Below are 17,287 nucleotides of genomic sequence, written 5' to 3'. Positions count from 1 at the left end.
CAGTTGGGAAAGCAGATTGTTACGTTTCTTTACATCTCCCGACGGCATCTGCAATTGATTACAAAACGAAAATCATTTCCAATAGCAACAATCCAGAGTGGGATGAAACCTTCAATTACAGGATCCAGAGTATGGTGAAGGTAAGTCTGAGAGAAGAAGGCAATTGACGGTGGGTAGAATTTTGAGGATGGCCATCCCGAGAGTCGACACCCAACACACCCTCACACTCCGACTGCCATTTAATTGGCAGTGGACAGGTCTGTTCTTGGGAGGGAATCCTACCCGTGAGATCGATTGGCCAGCTTGAAGCCGGGAAGTCAGGACCTTTGGTGCCAGGGAAGAGGAGGGGAGGTCCAAACGTGAAATTACATCAGGGTTTTGTCAGGAAACAATCCTGGACGTTCAATTCTATGCAGTAATTTTAAAGTCACTTGCTGTATTGTACAGTGAGTTCAGACTGTATGGTACAGTGTTTCAATTTTTAACACATTCAGTCTTTAAAACAGCTGTCTTGTTAGTTTCACATCTGAAAGAAGATGCACTCATTTAAATTATATGGAAATGAATGTAAAGAGCAACTGCATCCAGATTTCCACAAGGCACAGGGCGTAGTTCATGGTCAAACTGACCCCACAAATATCTGACATTAAGCTTCTGGAGCTGCTCTCTTAAAAGGGATTGATATTAACAGGATAGTTCATTTATTTTTGAATAAAAAAGTTTTTCTGTCTTTGTATTTGGTGCAGCACAAAGTTAGTCTTTTGCATTTAGTGAAGTGGTTGCATGCAGGAATCAGAATGTGGGCCCCAGCTGTTCACAATTTACCTCAATAATTTGGATGAGGGAATCAAACATAATATTTCCAAGTTTACTGAAGACTAAAGTCACCATGGTCCCAGATGACCATAGGCTGCTCTTCCCTTTGTGGATCACTACACCTCAGGCAAGGGGCAAAGTTGAGAAGATGAGACCTTTATGAATAACTTTAGAATTGAACCCACGCTGTTGACGTCGCTGTACATCACAAATCAGCTATCCAGTCAACTGAGCTAAACCAACGCCCCAGCTGATGACTCTAAGCTACATGGAATTGTGATTGGTGAGGAGCAAGTAAAAAGGCTCCAAGATGATTCAGACAAATTGAGTGGGCAAATATATGGCAGATTCACCTGGATATGTGGATAAAGGTGAAGCTATTCACCTTGGTAGGAAAAACAGAATGGCAGAGTATTATTTAAGTGGTGATAAATTGGGAAATGTTGATGTACAAAGGGACCTGGGTGTCCTTATATATCAGTCACTGAAAGCAAGCTTGCAGGCACAGACAAATGGTATATTGGCCTTCATTGCAAGAGAATTTGGGTAGAGGAGCAAGGATGTCTCATTGCAGCTGTACAGGGCCTTGGTGAGACCACACTGCAGTGTAATGTACTGTTTTGGTCTCCTTTCCTAAGAAAAGACATACTTACCATAGAGGCAGTGCAGAGAAAGTTCACCAGAATGGCTGCTGTGATGGGAGGATTGTCGTATGAGGAGAGATTGGGTCAACTAGGCCTGTATTCACTGGAGTTTAGAAAAATGGGAGAGTTCTCATAGAAATATATAAAATTTGACAGGGTTGAACAGACTGGATGGAGATATGTTGATCCCTCTGGCTGGAGAGTGTAAAATGAGGGGTCACGGTCTCAGGATATGAGCTCGGCTAGTTAGGACGGAGATGAGGAAAAGCTTCGACACATAGTGGATGATGAACCTGTGGAATTCCCTACCACAGAAGTCACTGAACGTATTTAAGAAATAAATCGATAGATTTTGAGTCACTCAAGGAGTATGGGGATACAGTGGGAATTTGACATTGAGTTGGAGGATTAGCCACGATTAGATTGAATGGTAGACTAGGCTCAATGGGCTGAATGGCCTACTCCTATTTTCTATGTTTCTCCAGTAATGTGACATCTTGCATTTTACAATTTTGCTTATTTGTTCACAGCTGAGGGGAAACAGCCAGTGTTTCCCCAATAACTGATGTAATTTGTCTAATCCTCTCCTCATATTTTGCAATGATTCATTGTGGCATGTTTTCTGCTCTATTTGAGAGGTTCTTTTTTTAAACCCTATTCAGAATGTGCTGGAGCTCTCCCTCTATGACGTCAACGTGAAAGGGACAACACATCTGTCGACAGTAGCCATCGACATTGGAAAAATTGAACCTGGACGCAATTTAAAGACTACCATAAACCTGAAGGTGAGGCATACATTTTGCCTTGATCAAACCAATGGGCAGGGCGTTCCTTTTCTATATACGTAAGTAGTGTAGGCCCTGAATGTTTAAAGATGTACAACAACAACCCAGTAGAGATTGTGTTTGTAGAAGGGGAACTCAGTTCATAGGACTGTGCTATGACATAAGATTTGCCGATGTAACTAGCTACATCAGACTCTGAAAATACTCTGAGTAATAGTGTTTTAGTGCAGCCAAATGGTACCTCACCTTTCAATTAGGCACATTACAGTCTTATGGACTTAATGTTGAGTTGAACAACTTCGGACCATGAACTCTGCCCACCGTTTTGATACCCCCTCCTTCTGACTGTAACTTCTTTTCATGTTTTTGCTTTCAGATAGTGCTGACCTTTATGCCATTATTAAAACCTATTTAGTCTTTAATAGTGTTATTACTGCTGCTCTCTTTGCCTTGTGTTTCATGATATCTTTGTAATTTAATCTCTCCTGACCTTTAACCTTCTCCTGACCTTTTGCTCTACCAGCTGTTCCACTCTTTAATTTTACAACAGTGTAAAATTCAACACATTTCTAGCTCTTTTCCAGTACAGGTGATCTCATCTTAGATGCAAGATGTTAACACTGATTCTGCTGAGTCTTTCCAGCATCTTCTATTTTTGTAACTATTTCCGTTGGCTGGGGCATCTCTGGCTAGATTATATAGTCTAAAAATTAGAGCCTGACCTTTGAGGAGTGAAATTGGGAAAAGGGCAGTAAAAATTTGGAATTCTCTTCTGCAAGTGGCAATTGATGATAGACAAATTGTTAATTTTAAAAATGAAATGGATAGATGTTCATTAATCAAAGCTTTAAGGGACATAGGGCAAAGATGGGTCTATGGAATTGGGGCAGGGATCAGCCATAATATGATTGAAACAGAGCAGGCTTGAGAGGCTAATTGGCCTCCTCCCATTTCAGATTTTAAACCCATGTGCTCGACATAGAGGCTGCCATGCAGTTTCTGTTGCAATGATATTTTTTAAAGGAATATAAACTAAAATACAATCTGATTGCTTTTAAGCTCAATGCAGGATTGGACAGCAAAAATAATAATAAATGGATTCTCATTACATTTAACCTGTTTCTTTCAGGATGATGAGCAACTGGAAGTGGAGTTTTATTTGGAAAAATGGTGAGCATTGAAATGATGGCAATTTGGGGACTTGATAGGACAAATTCATTCCATTTTATCAGGCATTTTTAAAACTGTTTGTTTTTAAATCCATTTGTCGTAGATACCAATGTCCATCCATCTAATATTTACGAAGCGGCTGAGTAACTTATGGACTAGTTGAAGACCTGTATGCTAGTGGGTCTATGTATAGATGTCAGCAACATGTTTGTTGGAGAAATTGCCCAAGTATATATTTTTCACAAAAAAAGGATAAAGCACATTGTTCCCTTGAGCAAGTTGAGTGGAGGAGCGATGACAGAGACTTGGTTAAAAGAAGGACAGGACTGGCAGCTGAATATTCCGGGGTACAAGTGTTTTAGGTGAGGCAGAAAAGGGGCTAAAAGAGGTGGGGGAGTAGCGATATTGGTTAGGGAGCACATTACAGCGGTGCAGAGGATGGACAATTTAGAGGGGTCATGTAATGAGTTGCTGTGGGTGGAGCTTGGGAACAAGAAGAGTGCAATCACTATGCTGGGGGTATACTACAGGCTGCACAACAGCCCGCGGGAAGCGTGGAACAGATATGTAAGGAGGTTCTGGATAGGTGCAGAAAAAATAGGGTTGTTGTAGTGGGAGACTTTCATTTCCCTGGCGTGGACTGAAAAGTACTTAGAGCTGGGGGTCTGGACGGGGTGGAATTTGTAAAATGCATACAGGAGGGTTCTTTGGAACAGTATGTAGTTAGCCCGACTAGAGAGGGGGCTATACTGGACCTAGTTCTGGGAAATGAGCCCGGTCAGGTTGTCAAGGTTCCAGTATGGGAACATGTGGCAAATAGTGACCACAATTCTGTTTACTTTAGGATAGTAATGGAAAAGGATGAGTGTTGCCCTAAGGGTAGGGTGCTAAACTGGGGGAAGGCTAGCTGTAGCTATAACTATAGGCAGGAATTGGTGGCCATTGATTGGGAGAGGTTGTTTGAGGGCAAGTCCACATCTGGCATGTGGGAGTCTTTCAAGGGACATCTGATAAGGCTGTAGGACAGACATGTGTCTGTAAAAAGGAAGGATCGGAAAGGCAGGATTCGAGAGCCGTGGATAACCAGGGATATTGAGGACTTGATCAAAAAGAAAAGAGAGGTGTACGTTAGGTCCAGGCAACTGAAAACGGACAAAGCTCTGGAGGAATACAAAGAAAGTAGGAAAGAACTCATACGGGGAGTTAGAAGGGCGAAAAGAGGTCACGAAATGTTCTTGGCAGACAGGATTAAGGAGAATCCAAAGGCATTTTATTCATATGTTAGGAACAAGAGAGCTGTTAGAGAAAATATTGGACCTCTCAGGGACAAAGGAGGGGAATTGTGCTTAGAGCCCAAGGGAATAGGGGAGATCCTAAATGAATACTTTACGCCAGTATTCACAAAGGAGAGGGACTTGTTGACCTGTTGGAGAAAATCTCCATTACAAGGGAGAAAGTGTTAGGTTTTTTAGGGAACGTTAAAACTGACAAATCCCCGGGGCCTGATGGCATTTATCCTAGACTGCTCAGGGAGACAAGACATGAAATTGCTGGGCCTCTGACGGAAATCTTTGTCTCTTCATTAGACACAGGTAAGGTCCCTGAGGATTGGAGGATAGTGAATGTGGTACCGTTATTTGAAAAGGGGAGCAGGGATAACCCGGGTAATTATAGGCCGGTGAACTTGACGTTCGTGGTAGACAAGTTGTTGGAGACAATTCTTAGAGATAGGATGTATGTGCATTTAGAACAGAACAATCTCATTAGTGACAGACAGCATGGTTTTGTAAGAGGGAGGTCGTGCCTTACAAATTTGGTGGAGTATTTTGAGGAGGTGACAAAAACGGTTGACGAAGGATGGGCCATGGATGTCATCCATATGGATTTCAGTGAGGCGTTTGACAAAGTCCCTCATGGCAGGTTGGTTAAAAAAAAGTTAAGGCTCGTGGGCTACAAGGAGAGGTGGCTAGATGGGTTGAAAACTGGCTTGGTCACAGGAGACAGAGGGTAGCAGTGAAAGGGTCTTTTTCCAGCTGGAGATCTGTGACCAGTGGTGTTCAGCAGGGCTCTGTACTGGGACCCCTGCTATTTGTGATACATATAAATGATTTGGAAGGAGTAACTGGTGTGATCAGCAAGTTTGCGGATGACACGAAGATGGCTGGACTTGCTGATAGCGATGAACATTGTTGGACAATACAGCAGGATATAGATAGGCTGGAAAATTGGGCGGAGGAATGGCAGATGGAATTTAATCCAGGTAAATGCGAGGTGATGAATTTTGGAAGAACTAATGTTGGGGAAGTTATACAATAAATGGTAGGACCGTCAAGAGTATAGAAACACAAGTCCACAATTCCTTGAAGGTAGCAGCACAGGTGGAGAAGGTGGTAAAGAAGGCATATGGTATGCTTGCCTTTATAGGAAGGGGTATAGAGTATAAAAGCTGGAGTCTGATGTTGCAGCTGTATAGAATGTTGGTTAGGCCACACTTGGAGTACTGCGTCCAGTTCTGGTCACTGCACTACCGGAAGGATGTGGAGGCTTTAGAGAGAGTGCAGAGGAGGTTTATCAGGATGTTGCCTGATATGGAGGGTCTTAGCTATGAGGAGAGATTGGGCAAACTGGGGTTGTTCTCCCTGGAAAGACGGAGAATGAGGGGAGATCTGATAGAGGTATACAAAATTATGAAGGGTATAGATAGGCTGGACAGTGGGAAGCTTTTTCCCAGGTCGGAGGCGACAATCACAAGGGGTCACGAGCTCCAGGTGAGAGGGGCGAGGTATAACTCAGATGTCAGAGGGACATTTTTTACACAGAGGGTGGTGGGGGCCTGGAATGCACTGCCAAGTAGGGTGGTGGAGGCAGACACTCTACGGTTGTTTAAGACTTACCTGGATAGTCACATGAGCAGACTGAAAATGGAGGGATACAAACAAATGTTCTAGTTGAAGATCGAGAGCCTCATGACGTTCCTGGGAATTAATAGATTCCTATCAGTCGTCCAACGAATTTCAAGGCTCACCTTGTCACTTACATTGGAGCTCTTGCGATCTTCAACGACAGGTGATAGATTACCTACACTTCAAGACAAGCTTGTCACTTGTCAGACCGTAGGGCTCACAGCCTGCCAGGAGGCCGTATGAACTTATATGGTAAGTCTTAAACATCCCTAGCGTGTCTGCCTCCACCACCGTACTTGGCAGTGCATTCCAGGCCCCCACCACCCTCTGTGTAAAAAATGTCCCTCTGACACCTGAGTTATACCTCGCCCCTCTCACCTTGAGCCCGTGACCCCTTGTGATTGTCGTCTCCGACCTGGGAAAAAGTTTCCCACTGTCCAGCCTATCTATACGCTTCATTGCCTGTATAGCCTGTTGTATGTCTATTTATGTTCATTGATGTCTCCTTTTACATCTACAGGCGATTCGGTCTACCTTATTGGCCAACAAGATGCACACACGCGGTGGGTTGTGCAAGGGCTGCTCTTGGATGTTGCTTCGAGAGTTGCCTAGTGCTTCACGTCCGTTAGTGTACGCTCACTCTGGACCAATTGACGGGCAACACATCAGCTCAGTGACTATCACTGTCTGCTGTGCAGTTACAGGGACCCGGGTCGGATCTCCGGCTTGGATCAATGTCTGTGGGAGTTTGCACATTCTCCCCGTGCTTGTGTGGGTTTTCTCCGGCTACACCAGTTTCCTCCCACATCCCAAAAATGTGCTTTTTATACTGATTGGGGTCAATAAATTGTCCCCTAATTGGATCTCCCTTAATCTGGTGTACATACAATTCCCTAAATAAATCCCCCTTTATTGTGGAGTTCCACAAGTAGACAAAAACGTCAACGAGCGACATAAGACTCAAATAAGGCACTCACTGAGTGTGTTAAAATGGGCGGCATGGGCTTGTAGGGCTGAAAGGCCTGTTTCCTGTGCTGTACTGTTCTTTGTTCACACCAAACCAGTTATCAACCTTCTTTCAATTATCAACAGAGTAATGGAAAGTGATGTCAATATTGTCACCAATTGATATCAAACCATTGGTAACCTGCTAGCTGATGCTCAGATCAGATTCCACAAAAGCCACTAGATCACTGGCCTTGATTTCTAATATGGACACAAGACCTGATAACAGAAGTGGGAGTAGCCGTCCTCAGCATCAATGACTGAGTATATAGACCTTGGGAACTAACGGAACTGAAGTAAACAGGATCACCATCCTGATAGCCCTTGCCCCCCATATTAAGTCTTTGGAGGCAGAAGTCCCTTCTCCAGAATCCCTTTATTGCAATTCCAACAGCAGTACACAAAGCACTATCAGTTAGCAGCCTATCTTTGGGAGTGCCAGAGGAACTGATACTCCTGGTTAAATACAAGGAAAAGACTCTTTGATTGGCGCATCAATTGACTCCTTAATCAGGGAGTTCATATTCCAGTAGGCCAACCTCAATGGCCTGATTGAAGTCATGACACCTTCAACCACCCAGGGAGTCTCAGTGGCCTCCAGCGCCCCCCAGCGAGGCCATCAAGCCTGGTCCCTGTTGCTGGGGACCATACGTGATTCTCGCCGCTGAGGATCTCCACTGGCGAGGCGGTTAAGGCAAGTGAGCCCAATTGTGTCTGGGACTCAATATGATTATTAAAATGAGAATTAAAACTGGCCTTCTGGCCTTCTCGGGCGTGAAGCCAGTTCTTCACTTCACTTATCGCCCCTAAATGTTTCAGGAAAATTATTTTTTATTAGAACTGAAAATGTTAAGAGATGTAGCAGATTTTGAACAAGTACTGCGGAAAGAAATGATATGCTGAAAAGGAGGAGAGATTGAATGACACAAGGGATGCTTGTGTGAAACAAGAGGGACAAGTAAAGAAACAAATGATAGATCTATAAATGGTGTAAATGGAAATACTGGAATCATCACCAACAAAATAGAGACAAGGACTTTGGTCTAAAAACGTTGAACTCTGTGTTGAGTTCAGAAGGCTGTAAAGTATCAGATTGAAAGATTATGTGCTGTTCTTTAAGCTTCAATGGAATAATGTTCGCAGCCATTGTTGGAGTGCATGTGGGTTGGACAATTATAATGACAGACGACCAACAGCATGGGTGACTCATACTAGTTGTTACACAAAGTAACACCCAATCTTTTGCTTTCCCCATTGTAGAGGAGACCCCATTGTGAGCAGCTGTGTTAAAACTATATTTAACAGTATACTCAATTCAAAGAAACACGCGTGAATTGCTCTTTCGCCTGGAAAATGTGTTTGGGGCTCCGGATGGAGGTTATAGGGCAGGTATTGCAACTCCTGGATTTGTATCAAAGGTACTGTGGAAAGTTAATCAATTTTGCACCCAATCTCACCCCTCCTTTGTCCCTTATGAGATCAATCTCCAACTCTTCTGTACCTCGACTTCTGCCTCTAGTTACCATGCACAGCTCAGAGATAATAGGCCAACTACAGGATCTCGAAAACTAACTAGAGGGTGGAGCATATTAGAATTTCAGTGATTTATTTCTATGATTCTATTTCTCCCCATCTTTTTATTGTTTCATTTTTCTTAGGTTGACTTCACTCAGTGTTGTTCAATGATGTTATAGTGAAGGAACTTTGGTATTTATGGGTTAATAGTCCAGTTCAGAAAATCTCAGTCATGGATCTTCCATTATTGGTCCTTAATCAACCAACATTCATTCATCACCATAACAATATCAACTTGTTTCTTTTTTTGTCTTTTGCAGTAAAGATCCTCCCGCTGAGATCCTCACTAATGGCGTGCTTGTGGTGAGTTGTGCTTTATCTGTAAATTGTTTGATATAGTTCAGATCAGTACATATTTGTTCACTTGTTGGAAATCCTAGAATCCCTACAGTACAGAAGGAGGCCATTCGGCCCACCAAGTCTGCACCGACCACAATCCCACCCAGACCCCATTCCCATAACCCCACATATTTACCTGTTAATCCCCCGATACTAAAGGGCAATTTAGCATGGCCAATCAACCTAACCTGCTCATCTTTGGACTGTGGGAGGAAACCAGAATACCCGGAGGAAACCCACGCAGACATGGGGAGAATGCTCAAACTCCACACAGACAGTGACCCGAGGCCGGAATTGCACCCGGGTCCCCGATGTTGTGAGGCAGCAGTACTAACCTCTGTATCACCATGCCGCCCCACACTGAAATGGTGGTGTTCTTACTAAAGTAATAGGAGTTAGAGATTATAATAAATGCCTGAGATTAGTCCATTCCCTTTTTGCCCACCCCCAGATGTGTGTATTTACATATGCATGTACATCTCAAGATATACTAATGATGTGGTCCAGGTATGCAAAATGGTTTTGCTCTTATCTCCCTAATTGAGATGTACTAATGGCATTTGTAACACTCCAACCAATGACCAGGCTAAAACCTGCCATCCTTGTTCTGTACGTAGGATTACAACATCTAAGGGTAGTTCCAGTTCTGGTGTTTTGCAGAACACCAGGCAGCCTATATTTATGATAGTAGAAAAATGGCTAGTTTGGGGAAGGAGTAATATCTGTACCAATCATGGTAAGATTAATGTGGAGATTAGTGCACCTTTGCATATATTTTTAAAAATTCTTTCATGGGATGTGGGCGTCACCGGCTAGTCCAGCATTTGATGTCCATGCCTAATTGCCCTTGAGCAAGTGGTAGGGAGCTGTCTTCTTGAACTGCTGTTAGGGATGGAGTTCCAGGATTTCGACCCAAGGAGAGCGAGATTTCCAAATCAGAGTAGTGTGAGGCTTGGAGGAGAACTTGCAGGTAGTGGTGTTCCTAGGTATCTGCTGCTGTTGTTCTCCTCGATGGTAACAGTCATGGGTTTGGAATGTGCTGTCTAATGAACCTTGGTGAATTTATGCACTGCACCTTGTAGGTGGTACACACTGCTGCATTGTTGGTGGAGAGAGTGAATGTTTTTGGATGGGGTGCTAATGAAGTGGGCTGCTTTGTGGTATTTGGTGTCAAATCTCTAGAGTATTGTTGGAACTGCACTTATCTAGATAAGTAGAGTGTATTCCAATACTCTCCTGACTTGTGTCTTGTAGATGTTGGACAGGCCTTGGGGCGTCAGGAGGAGAGTTACCTGTCACGGGATTCCTAGCATCAGACCTGCTCTTATAGCCGAAGTGTTTATATGGCTAGTCCAGTTTCTGGTCAATGGTATTGCCTAGGGATGTCGATAGTGGGAGATTCAGTGATGGTAATGCCATTGAATGTCAAGGGGCAATGGTTAAACATCCTATAGTTGAAGGTGTCATTGACCGGTACCAGCGTAGCACATGGATTGCTTCAGTATCTGTGGAGTCGCATATGGTGCTGAACATTGTGCAATCATCAGGGAATACCCCCATTTCTCACCTCATGATGAAAGGAAGTTCATTGATGAAGCAGCTGAAGATGGTTGAAAATTAAACACTTCCATTTAAAACTTGAGCATCTCAGCTTTGACTTTCCACAAAATCTTTTTGCAGCTGTGAACTGACTATCACCTTCCAAGGTCCACTTTGTTTCTTAAGATCTTTTTGTTCCATTGTTTCACTTTGCAATTGTCCTTCACATCCCCCTCACCCCCTCTCCAGCCAAAAGAATACTTGTAGCAAATTTAATGTAGCCTATCATTGTGGGTGGGTGGGTTGGGGGGGGGGGCGGGAATTGTTGGTTCTAAGGAGGTCCATCAAAGATGCCAAAAGACAGTACCAGACCAAGCTAGAGTCCCAGGCTAGCTACACCAAACCAGGCAGCTATGGCAAGACATAACAGGCTACAGGATGAAGACATGTAAAATCACCGGCTCCAACATACCCCTCCCTGATGAGTTCAATGCATTCTATGCCCATTTTGAGCAAGAGGTCAGCAAGAACATGCCCTCCATCCTGGAAGCCCTGAATGAACCTGTATCTGGGTTACCATTGCAGATGTTAGACAGTTTTCTTGAAGGTCAACCCACGAAAGCGACTGGCCCGGATGGGGTACCCGGTTGTGCACTCACATCCAGCTGGCGGGGGTATTCACAGATATCGTCAACTTCTCTTTACAACAATCTCAGGTCCCTATCTGCTTCAAGAAGATGAACATCATCCCGGTACCAAAGAAAAACCAAACGACATGCCTTAATGAGTATCGGTCAGTGGCTCTGACGCCCACTATTATGAAGTGCTTTGAAATGGCACGTATCAATTCCAGACTCCTGGACTACCTGGGTCCACTACAGTTTGTCTACCGCTGCATCATGTCGACAGCAGACGCCATTTTGCCGTCCTTACACTCAACCCTGGAGCACCTAAATAACAAGGACACCTATGTCAAACTCCTATTTATTGACTGCAGCTCAGCCTTCAACGCTATTATTCCCGCAAAACTCATCTCCAAACTCTGTGGCCTGGGCCTTGGCACCTCTCTCTGCGACTGGATCCTGAACTTACTAACTCTCAGACTACAATCAGTAAGAATAGGCAACAACACCTCCTCCACAATCATCCTCAACACCGGTGCTCTACAAGGCTGTGTTCTCAGCCCCCTACTATACTCATTATACACCTATGACTGTGTGAGCAAATTCTCCTCCAATTCGATTTTCGAGTTTGCTGACGACACCACCGTTGTGGGTCGGATCTCAGACAATAACAAGACAGAGTGTCTAGTGAGTTGGCACGGCAACACTAATCTCTCCCTCAATGTCAACAAAAGAGATTGTCATCAACTTCAGGAAACACAAAGGAGAACATGCGCTGTCTACATCAATGGGGACGAAATAGAAAGGGTTGAGAGCTGTACATTTGTAGGTGTCCAAATCACCAACAACCTGTCCTGGTTCCCCTTTGCCAACACTATCATTAAGAAAGCTCACCCATGCCTCTGCTTTCTCAGAAAACTAAGGAAATTTGGTATGTCAGCTATGACTGTCACAACTTTTACAGATGCACCATAGAAAGCATTCTTCCTGGCTGTATCACAGCTTGGTATGTCTCCTGCTCTGCCCAAGACCACAAGGAATTACAAAAGGTTGTGAATGTAGCACAATCCGTCATGCAAATCAACCTCCCATCTATTGACTCTGTCTACACTTCTCCTGCCTCGGCAAAGCAGCCAACATAATTAAGGACCCCACTCACCCCAGGCATTCTCCCTTCCACCATCTTCCTTTGGGGAAAAAGATACAAAAGTCTGAGGTCATGTACCAACTGACACAAGAACAGCTTCTTCCCTACTGCTGACAGACTTTTGAATGGACTTACCTTGCATTAAATTGATCTTTCTCTACACCCTAGTTATGACTATTACACTACATTCTGCACTCTCTCGTTTCCTTCTCTATGAACGGCATGTTTTGTCTGTGTAGCGCAGAAGAAACAATACTTTTCACTGTATGTTAATACATGTGACAATAAATCAAATCAAATCAGAAACCGTAATTCGGATTGAATGGTTTACTGTGTATTGGTTAACCTTTCCATGTATCTGCATGCATTTCAGGTGGACAATAAAAATGATAATGATTCCTGACATTAATAGAGGCAAAACGACAAGAATGAACTGAAATGAACTGGATAATCTAATTGATAACTCAGTACCTGTAATCCAATGCCTGTGCAGTTCCCATCTCCTGGTAAGCTTGATACTGAGCTAATCTCTTTTCTGTTTCTCCATTGACTAGGCTCAACCTTGCACATGTATGGAAGCCAAGGTGAAGAAGGTCAACAATCTCCACGTGATGGAACCAGGCAAGTGCTGTATTGCAAGAGACTTATACAATTGTGTTCTTTCCCTCAGGTTTATATGTCACTGTTCACAACAATAAGCAAGCATTTATTGATAAGACCCACAGTAAATTAAGCAGACAATGAAAACAATTATTTGACAATGATTACTGTTATGTACAGGGGAAGAGAGGGGATGCAGATTGAATTCCTTTATTTTTCTCGCTGTTTGTCCCTGATCTAATTTTTGAAATAAGTGTGGTGTGTTTGTGAAGTCAATTTTAACGTGACTCATTATAAAATTCTCTTTATAGATTCATAGAATCGCTACAGTTCAGAAGGAGGCTATTCAGCCCATCAGGCCTGCACCAACAACAATCCCACCCCAGCCCTAACCTCTTAATCTCACATATTTACCCTGCTAATCCCTCTGACACTAAGAGGCAATTTAGCACGGCCAATCAACCTAACACGCACATCTTTGGCCTGTGGGAGGAAACCAAAGTACCCAGAGGAAACTCCACAGACACGGGGAGAATGTGCAAACTCCACACAGACAGTGACCTGAGGCCGGAATTGAACCTAGGTCCCTGGCGCTGTGGGGCAGCAGTGTTAACCACTGTGCCAACCTACCATCTGGTTAATCCTTAAGAAGTAGTTTATTCAGACATTCAAACTTAGAGGGCAGCCCCTCTCACAATCACATTGGTACACACAAGGAGATAGAGGAAAAATAACTTTACAATTAGGGATAACTTAAAACCAAAAATAAAGTTAGAAATATCAATTTATGAAAATATCAAGAGTTCAGAATATCATAGAGATCAGTGAATGTTCCTTCTTGTTAGAGGTAATATCTGAAAGTAGAAGTTGCTGAATTGCAACAAGTTGAGACTGGTGTACAGAGACTCCATAGGTGACAGCAGGAATGATCCGGAGGCTTTGAGGAGGTTTAGACAAGTCAGGCTTTGGTGTTGACAGGCTGGATGTTAACAAAGACTGCCCTGGGAGTGGGAAGCCAGAAATGTAACATTAAAACTTTCCAAAGGAGTTTAGGACATCTGGCAGTGCCCATTGATGAGTTAGTTTCAGGTTGATGGTCAGTTTGTGTGTCCCGGGTCCAAACGTTCACCCAAGGAGATGGATGGTAGCTATTATCATCCCCTCGCGTATAACAAATGTTTCTCTAAGTATAATTCAAAGCTGGGGAGACAAATTGTCTGCTGTTCCTTTTTTTCATTGATTGTAATGGATCCACATAATGATAAGTGTAAGATTCCATAAGGATAAAGGTTGAGATTTTTCTTGTAATTACTGTTGGAAGTTTCCAGAACTGTAGCCAACATGCAAATTGTCTGACCTGTACCAGAGGTTGGTAGTCATTTACAGGTTTTCTCCGTTTGTAGTTACCCTTCATTAAGTTCCAACATGGCTTTAGTTGTGATGTGATCAGAAGTTCTTGGAGGCTAATTGCACAGCTTTGGGTATGTGGAATTGTTTGTTCTGTTACTAGGAGTTGTGAATTTCAGTTGTAATAAAGAACAGAATGATGAGCAGCCAGGAGGATAATGAAGGGTAGAAGACTGCAGATAGCAGGGCAGCCCTGACAGCGGGGAGAAGATGAAGGGTAATGCACAGGAGATTATATCCATATCAGCTCTAAATGGAACACATTTCCTGCTTGAGGAGGTTCATCAAGGAAGTTGTCACTGAATTATATCAACCGCTGCCACCACAACTCTCAAGTTCAAACCAGGACATGGACAATGCTGCCTGACCTGTCGAGGTCACTGTGGCTCTTCAATCTTATGCCACAAATTTTTTTCAGGCTGCAACAATTGAAAATAGCTCTCAATTCAAATGTACCAATGTACCGAGGAGCCTACTGTGGCTTCTCTACACCAAGTTGCTTTTAGATGCTGGCTTTAGCATAGTACTTCACAGGAGTGTTATCAAACAAAATCTGATACCAAACCACATGGAGAGATACTAGAAAGGTGACCCAGTGGCCCAGGAGGAAAAGAGAGGCGTAGGATTTTTTTTTCTAAAAATAGACATTATTCATAAAATTTGTAAAGATACATACCATAAGAGTTCAAATTTGTCAATACATAAAGTGCAGAAGAGATCAGTTTCTTCCATTACTGAATGTGGTACTCTGAGATGCCTTTACTACACTTAAGACTATAGATTACATTTACATTTCATGGCAAACATTCTCTGGTGCATACAGTCCCATGAGTTTTACATAGATTTCATCTAGTCCAGTGTAGTATGATCAGATGGCATTAGATGTTGACCTTTGTGGTAGCTGTGCCAAGCTTCAGTGTATCCCTTAGCACATAGTTCTGAACCTTGGTAAGTGCCTGTCTGCATCATATGACAAGATTTTGGGGTCATAAGCTGCAAGGCGGCCATGGGGCATGGGCTCAATGCTAACAGCTGCATTTTTCTATTGATAGCTGTGGCCTTTGACCTTTGACAGATCTTTGAGCCTACTTCAGCCCCACTCAGAATCTGTGGCCAATTCCCACAACCCTTACTTCCCAAAACCTTCCAAACTTTGGAGGATTAAAATGGGGTCATGTGGAGGAAAATTTGAGAAGTATTGCTTTAGGATAATCCAGGACTAGTCATATGCATGGTGCCACAGTGGTTAGCACCATTGCCTCACAACACCAGGGACCTGGGTTCAATTCCTGGCTTGGATCACTGTCTGTGTGGAGTTCGCACATTCTCCCCATGTCTGGGTGGATTTCCTCCGGGTACTCCGGTTTCCTCCCACAGTCTGAAAGACGTGCTGGTTAGGTGCTGGAATGTGGCAACTAGGGGAATTTCACAGTAACTTCATTGCAGTGTTAATGACTATTAAAATTAACTTCAACTTATAACATTAAAATATGTTCACATATGGTAGTACAACTCAAAGCTTAATGGTCAATTTTACAATTTTCTTTTGGTCCATCTATTAACTGGTTTCTTAATGAACATAGTAACCTAGCAGCTTTTAATTATACCCACTTGCTATTGCAAAATCAAGCTTGTAGCTATTTTGCTTTCATATTGATGCAAAAACAGTTTACCACTGAGCGTGACAGTTTGCTGGGGCTTGGCTAGGCAGCTGCCTCATTTTTAACCTTGCCCCAAAGCAACACAAAAGTACATCAGTTGAACTAGCCTTGAACAATCTGAAGCTATGCCTTTCAAAATGCAAACCCATTGTGTTTCTTTACCTTAGAAATCAAAACTCCATTTTACTGATTAGTGCCACCTTCTGGTGAACAAGTGTAGCAAGCAGTCAGTGAAACGCTGCGACATCTGAAATTTGAAAGCAGATCTTGCAAAATGTTCAGAATCTTAATTTGAATCAAATTTTCTGGCCATCACAAGTTCTCCATTTCCACTCCTGCCAGCAGAACATTTTTAAGTGTGGTGGGTGACACATTGAAGTATGCAAAATGGATTTTATATCCATTACAGATTTTAAAAAGTGACTTAACCTTATAAATTTTAGCTGGATTTGAACCCAGGCAAAGGGTTAACGTGAAATTTTGTGCCCTTCCTCATAATGAGTTTATCCACCACCTTAATGCCTCATCCTGATTAAACCTGTGTTGGAAAGGATTGGGAATGGTCTTCCCATTCTGCTGAAAATTGAGGCCCTGAGTGGATAATTAATGCCCAATTAAGGGACTGCATCTGCTGCCATTGGTATGAACCCTGTGGGAGGCGAGGACTCGCTATGTGGCATGAGTGGGGGCTGTGGGGGGGAGGGAGTGGCCTCCAAAAGAACTCAGTACCTGATGGTCGGCATTAGGTAATGAGGGCTCCATTGAGAGTCCCCTACCCTAACCAAATTTGCGGCTGACTCCCTTACAACACGCTTCCTGGGACTTCACCTCGCAAACCCCCTCACTCAGTAGCTTGGTTCCTAAGTTATGGGTAAGTGTTGTTCCAGCAGCCACACTCTGTCCCATGGTGGTGCTGTTGAACAGAGTTGTGGCCTCTGATTGACGAGCAGCTCTTGGCAAACCTGATCTCCTCCCACAATGCTGCTGGTGGTTGTTTATTATTGCCAGTGTACTTTCCCAGAGAAAGGCTACCTGGGGCTCTTGTCAACTTTTGAGACGTAGAAATCATAGAA

At 43.3% G+C, this 17,287-nt stretch overlaps 1 protein-coding gene across 1 annotated transcript in view; it reads left to right on the top strand.

Annotated features, from left to right (window-relative positions):
- LOC145352178 (cytosolic phospholipase A2 zeta-like) overlaps window positions 1-17,287 on the top strand; it is a 92,040-nt gene that overhangs the window by 13,701 nt on the left and 61,052 nt on the right. The window contains exons 4-8 of the mRNA XM_080201908.1: window positions 4-140; window positions 2,123-2,245; window positions 3,375-3,415; window positions 9,159-9,201; window positions 13,101-13,167. Coding sequence (XP_080058034.1) covers window positions 4-140; window positions 2,123-2,245; window positions 3,375-3,415; window positions 9,159-9,201; window positions 13,101-13,167 — 411 coding nt within the window. The remainder of the gene's footprint in view (window positions 1-3; window positions 141-2,122; window positions 2,246-3,374; window positions 3,416-9,158; window positions 9,202-13,100; window positions 13,168-17,287) is intronic.

This window comes from Carcharhinus amblyrhynchos, chromosome 14, assembly GCF_965287045.1.
Source record: "Carcharhinus amblyrhynchos chromosome 14, sCarAmb.v2.hapA, whole genome shotgun sequence".
Lineage (NCBI taxonomy): Eukaryota > Metazoa > Chordata > Chondrichthyes > Carcharhiniformes > Carcharhinidae > Carcharhinus > Carcharhinus amblyrhynchos.
Note: the sequence above shows the minus strand (reverse complement) of the source record. Positions and strands in the feature narration are given on the sequence as shown.